Source organism: Budorcas taxicolor, chromosome 11 (assembly GCF_023091745.1).
Source record: "Budorcas taxicolor isolate Tak-1 chromosome 11, Takin1.1, whole genome shotgun sequence".
Classification (NCBI taxonomy): Eukaryota; Metazoa; Chordata; class Mammalia; order Artiodactyla; family Bovidae; genus Budorcas; species Budorcas taxicolor.
The window spans coordinates 157,428,244-157,434,243 of NC_068920.1; the positions used below are offsets into that span (position 1 = coordinate 157,428,244).

General features: G+C 59.1%; 1 protein-coding gene across 3 annotated transcripts in view; it reads left to right on the forward strand.

Moving 5' to 3' along the window:
- LRSAM1 (leucine rich repeat and sterile alpha motif containing 1) overlaps nucleotides 1-5,781 on the forward strand; it is a 34,486-nt gene extending 28,705 nt beyond the window's left edge. For all 3 annotated transcript variants that reach the window (XM_052647898.1, XM_052647897.1, XM_052647899.1), the window contains 5 exons: nucleotides 286-384; nucleotides 1,018-1,149; nucleotides 2,398-2,479; nucleotides 4,015-4,151; nucleotides 5,071-5,781. In XM_052647898.1, coding sequence (XP_052503858.1) covers nucleotides 286-384; nucleotides 1,018-1,149; nucleotides 2,398-2,479; nucleotides 4,015-4,151; nucleotides 5,071-5,196 — 576 coding nt within the window. In that variant the 3' untranslated portion in view covers nucleotides 5,197-5,781. The remainder of the gene's footprint in view (nucleotides 1-285; nucleotides 385-1,017; nucleotides 1,150-2,397; nucleotides 2,480-4,014; nucleotides 4,152-5,070) is intronic.
- The last annotated feature ends 219 nt before the right edge of the window (nucleotides 5,782-6,000 follow it).

A 6,000-nucleotide genomic window follows, 5' to 3' on the forward strand; every position in this document is an offset into this window, starting at 1 on the left:
ATGCAGAGCCTCCTGGGGGGAGGAGACGGCTGCCTACTGCTTTGTTTTTCCCACAGGGAGATGAGAAGGTGTCTCCCATCCAAGTCATGATGCCCGGGGCGGTGGGGGGCAGGGGCGCCAGATGTCAGCTGCCCAGGTTCCTACAGATGAAACAGTGAGACTTAGTGGAGAGGGATGTTCTTGGTAAAACACCAAGTCCATCCATATGCCGTTCGCAGCCGCCCATGCCATCAGCGTTTCTATTCACTGACTCGTAACTAACAGTGTCTGCTTCCTTCTTGGCAGACGGAGTTAGAAGCCCAAAGTGAAACCAAACAGGAGAATTACTGGCTGATTCAGTATCAGCGGCTCTTGAACCAGAAACCCTTGTCCTTGAAGCTGCAGGTGAGAGTTGCGGGCGCACCTACCCCACAGGAGCCCTGGGCCCCCGTAGTGCCAGCTTGCTGTTCTGTCTGGTGGAATTCCCTTCCCATCTCTGGTGACTGGTGCACCGGGGCCTGTCCTCGGCCTGGGCAGGCACAGGAATGGTGGGGGCGGCACTGGTTCTGGTGGCGGGAAGACAGTTCCTGCCGGGTGGAGCCCGCTGTGTGCTCACCACTGCAGGGGCTCGGACCAGACAGGGGTGGTCCCTTCCCCCTCCTCACATGCCCTTTTTTTTTTTTAAATAAAAATGGAGCCTCAACAGTAGTGTTCTCCAGCCCCAGGTGCGTAGATCTCCTTGTGTGTCTGGATCTGATGATGTAAGATCTGGGTGATTTCATTTGCTTCAGCAGTCCCCCTCCTCGATGGGCACTTACGTTGCTGGCTTTGTCAGGTTTACTGAGTGGCAGTGAACCAACTGCTTCACGCGTCTGTCTCTGCCCTTCCATAGCCATCTCGGTAGGAAAAGTCCCAAGAATACATTTTTCCTGTCGCGTTACACGTATCTGAACTCTTTGTGTGCTGTGGTAAGTCACAGCCTTGTGGTTTTTCCCGGTGTGTGGTGCACTGGGCTTCCCCCACGGGTGTGTCTTGCAGGAAGAAGGCTTGGAGCGCCCGCTGGTGGCCCTCCTGGTGGAGCTGTCGGCTGAGCACTACCTGCCTATCTTCGCCCACCACCGCCTCTCACTGGCCATGCTGAGCCGGATGGGCCCTGCGGACCTGGCCAAGGTGGACTGCAGCGGCCCCTTGGGGGAGGCTAGGGAGGCGGGCAGGGCCCTGACCCGACGGCCAAGGGGGGACTTGATCTTCACGCAGTTCTTGGCAAGGCTTGCCGTCTGCAGATGACTTGGGGCCGCCTTGCTCCCAGCAGCCCAGGACACCTGTCCCGTCTGCCCCCAGTCACCTGGCTACAAAAGCCAGAGCTGCAGGTGCTGCGGACCCCAGACTGTCTCCTCCGCCAGCCCCTGTCAGATGGGATCTTCACATCATAGGCTGGGCAGGTCCTTGGAGGTCATCTGGACCGTCCTTTCCCCACACTCTGGGCTGACAGTTCTATCGGCAGCACTGCCTGCGCCTGGTACACTCTGCGTGAATTCATTTACTCTTCAGAAGAGACAAATACTGACTCTGGCGAGTACTTAACAGTGTTTGACACTGTTAAGCACATTTTACATATGAGCATGTTTTAGATAAACATCTAAGCGTGTTTTACATATAAATTCATCGGATCCTCATAATAACCTCGGCTTCCCAGCTAGCACAGTGGTAAAGAGTCTGCCTGCCAGTGCAGGAGACACAAATGTGGGTTCAGTCCCTGGGTCAGGAAGCTCTCTTGGAGAAGGAAACGGCAACCCACTTCAGCATTCTTGCCTGGAGAATCCATGGACAGAGGAGCCCAGCCAGCTGTGGTCCATGGACTCACAAAGAGCACACACACAATAACCTGGGCAGGCAGGTACGGTCATCGTCATTTTTCAGGTGAGGACATGGAGACACAGCAAGGTAGCAGCTTGCCTGAGGTCACATGGCAGAGCCACGTCCAGCCCAGGGGCCGTGCTGTCGGCCACTCTGCTGAACTGCCTGGTCCCTTGACAGAGGCAGACGCAGACACTGGGGCTCAGAAGGACTACGTGGGCCACGTTGCCCAAGTTCAAGAGCGCTTGCTCTGGAGGCTGAGGGACTGAGCGTCTGGTGCGGCCACTTTGCAGCAGTCCGGCCTCGGTGTGAACCACCCGACTGCGTGAACTGACAGCCCGCTGCTGTCAGCCCAGCCCCTGCACTTGCTGGACCGGGGCCGTCACCAGTGCTGGTTTCCCTGTCTTTCCGCCGCAATGATGGCCGGGCCGGTCAGCCTCCGCATGTCTAGTCGAAGGTGCCAGAAGTCAGGGAGGAGGCGGTCCTGGCGGCTCTGCGCTGCGCCGCAGGCCCCCTGCCCAGCCGTGCCCAGGCCCTGACCCGCCCCCTCGGTCCTCGCAGGTGGGTGTCTCGGAGGCCGGCCTGCAGCACGAGATCCTGCGCAGAGCCCGGGAGCTGCTGGACGCGGCCAGGACCCAGCCAGGTACCGCCGCCCGGCCTCCTAGCAGAGCCCTGACGCGGGGGCGTGGCTGGAGCATCACCTCTTTCCCTTTCAGGACGAGTAGGGCCACTTCCAACCCCTGCCAGTCCTTAAGCTCACCTCCTAAAGAAGCCATTTATAAATGGGGAAAATAGGCCCCAAAATGGAAAACATGAGCTTTTCCTACGGTGGTGGAGGGACCCTCCTGGCTTCCCTAAACCCACCATACTGACATCAGGAACCACACACTCAGGGGCCCTGGAGTAGTGGGAGAAACCCGCCGGGCCCAGTGCCCACAGGTGCCCAGCACTGCGCCCGGGGCAGGTGTGTGTGGACAGAGATGTGTGTGGTGTGGACTGGGAGGCAGGGAGGAGCTGTGGCTGAGTGGGGGCAGGAGGGATTGTGGGTGGGGTTAGGGGTGTGGGGAGGAGTAGGGGTCTCCTGCCTGCTGAGCAGGACAGGTGTCAGGCATTTGACACGATGACTGTGTCAGGCCTCCTTTGTGCAGCCCCACAGGGTGGGCGCCGCTGCTGCCCTCCTTTGAGGGATGAGGAAACTGAGGCAGAGAGGTTAACCCTAACCCTGAGGGCTTCTCCGTGACCGTGGCCGCCCTCCAGGGTGGGGCCGGGGCGGGACATCTCCTTCTTAGCTCAGGGGCAGCAGATCCTCAGGCATTTTCCTGACAGTTCTCCAAATCCCAGGACTCAACATATGTTCCATGAAATAGAGATGTGCCTCCCCCCGCGCCTACAGCGGTTGTTTGGGGGGCACCATGAGGCCCTTAGAAGGTCTAGGGTGGTTGTAACAGGCTTTTTAAAAAAAAAGAAATCGTAAGGTTTTTTTTTTTCCCGATTATCAGAAATACTACTTGTAATTTAAACCACAGACTAATTGAACAACATGTGCTCTGAGGGGAGGGGGCTCAGGGATGAAGAGACTCGGGTGTCACTGGCGCACGTGGTGTGATAAGAGATGGATTCTCACGTCCTGCTTTGGGCGCTTGGGACCTGGGCAGAGGAAGCTGGCTTAGGGCGGAGCAGCGGGTGTGCTGGGGGCTCTCCCAGGGCAGGGGGCTCTCCCAGGGCAGGGGCGCAGCCTTGAGAGCTGTCTAGTCCTTTCCCTGCTCCTCTGGGGCCCCTGTGCCCGGGCCCCTGGTGGGGAATCTGTGCTCGAGGTCGGGCGCCCCCCAGAGCCCCTCACCCAGGGTTCCTGGCCCGGCAGCCCCACCACCAGGTGGCCCTCTGGCCTTCGGCAAGCAGCTTTCCCTCCCTGATTTCTCATCTGTGACAGTGGCAGGGTAGCCCAGAGGGGTTCAGGGTGTGTTAGGGGTAAGAGGACTCAGTTGCCCAGGGTCCCGGCCCTCCCACTTTATAGATGGAGAATGAGGCTCAGCAAAGAGAAACAAGAGGGTGTGTGGGAGCACCGCCCCCCCCCCCCCGCCCCACCTCCAGCTTTCTGTCCACTTAAGGCAGGCTGAGCCGGGGAGGGACAGGGTCAGATAGTCAGAACCCTGGCTCAGCCTCTGTCTTTCCCCACAGAGCTGCTGAAGCCACCCGAGGGCGGGGTCCTGCCCACAGCCCCGGAGGAGCTGCCTGAAGCAGTGAGACCCTCGGCTCCCCCCGCAGAGCTGCTGGAGGTACAGACCTCAGAGTGTGTGGTGTGCCTGGAACGGGAGGTAAGTCTAGGGGTGATGGGCCCAACCCCCGGGGGCCACCATCCCCCCACCCCCGCACCCGCCTGTCCAGCACCTGCCACCGTCTCAGGCATGGGTGATTCATTCTGCAGAGAGTTTAAAAATATGTTGTGTTCATTAGAAATTTTGGAAAATACAGGAAATTAAAATGACCCATGATCCCAAGACTCAAAACATGAGCAATACTGACAGCATTTGCTGGGCCTTTTTTCTTTTTTTTTACAGAAGAGTTTTTTAAATTCATGCAGGGAAATTTCCCAAGTCATTAAATATCAACAGAATTTTCTCTGGAGAGGTTTTTTTCAAAACTCTTAGTTTTAAAAACAAAATTAACAGCTGTTATAAAAAAAATTAAACAACATAGCATATAAAATAAACCTCTGTTCCCTCCACCATGATCCTACTTAGAAAAGGCCACATGTTAACAGTTTGATCACCCCGTGGTCTTTGCTGGCCCCGGAGAATGCCATGATACGGGGGTTGGGGAGGACTTGGTTATGAATTTAACCAAACCCCTGCTCTGGGCCCCAGAGATGGCTTCCTGTCTCTCCTAAAAAGAGGAAATGCTGAGGCAAAGCATGGACACATCCACGGCTTGTGATCCATAAGGTTGGGGTCGTTTTGAGGCAAAGTGCATAAAAATCCCTAAATTGGGAGCAACCTGCACATCCTCTAACAGCAGGGCTGGTGAGGCAGGCGGTGGACCACCCTCCCCCCACCCCAAACGGCTGCTACAGAGGGCAGGGGCATGGAGCACCTCCTGGGAGGGTGGTGGGATCCTGTGATGGACGGGGAATGGAGTCTGACGACCGTGCGGTCACATCTTCAGGGGGAAGGACGAGGGGCCGGGGCACCGGCCGGGGTGGGGCCCTGACGTCCCCACTCTCCCCCCAACCCCCAGGCCCAGATGATCTTCCTCAACTGCGGCCATGTCTGCTGCTGCCAGCCGTGCTCCCAGCCCCTGCGCACCTGCCCGCTGTGCCGCCAGGACATCGCCCAGCGCCTCCGCATCTACCACAGCAGCTGAGCGCCGGCCTCTGCCACCCTTGGGCCCGGGGCTCCACTCCCTCCTGTTCCCCACAGGCTGGTCTGGCCCCCTACCCCGTCCTGGGCCAGGCTGAGACAGGAGCGTTCCTGCCCAAGGACGGAGCAGTTTAAATCCTGTAGAGGGGGCGGGGGACCCCTCGCAGCAGGACCACAGGGTCTGGGGTGGGAGCAGCAACAGCCGCACCTCCGTCTGAGCCAGCACCGAGGGTCCCAGCTGCCCGCAGCGGTCACAGCCCCTCCTGGGGCCTCGGTTTCCTCCTCAGGGGAACCCGGGCAGTGCCGTCCCACTCGGCAGCGGTGGTGGGAGCCCTGGCCCAGGGTAGGGGTGGCCACTGTGGCCTGTCCTGGGATCAACTGGCCAGGAGGTGTTCAGCGCAGGTCTGGTGCCCCAAGCAACATGCCCCTCCTGGCCTCCCTCCCTGCTTTCCCCCACCCCGCCCCGCCCCGAGCTCTGGGCCCCTCTGCTCCATAGACCTGCACCTCCTCTCCCCATGCAGCTCAGGAGCAGACCCTGAGCTACCCTGAGCTTCAGAGACCTGAAGCAGGAACGTCAATAAACCCATCTCTAGCCTGCTCCTCCTGAGTCGTCACTGGGCCCTGGTGGAGCCCAGGGAGGTGGGAAGTGGGGGTGAGGTGTGTGAATTTACCCACACCTCCCTTTTGCAGGTGGAGAGACCGGGCTCAGGAGGAGACGGGCTTGGAAAGTCCTCGGAGGAGATGGGGCCATGTGGGCCACCTTGTGTGCTGTGTAACCATTACCCCAGACCAGGGGGCCCGGGGCCCT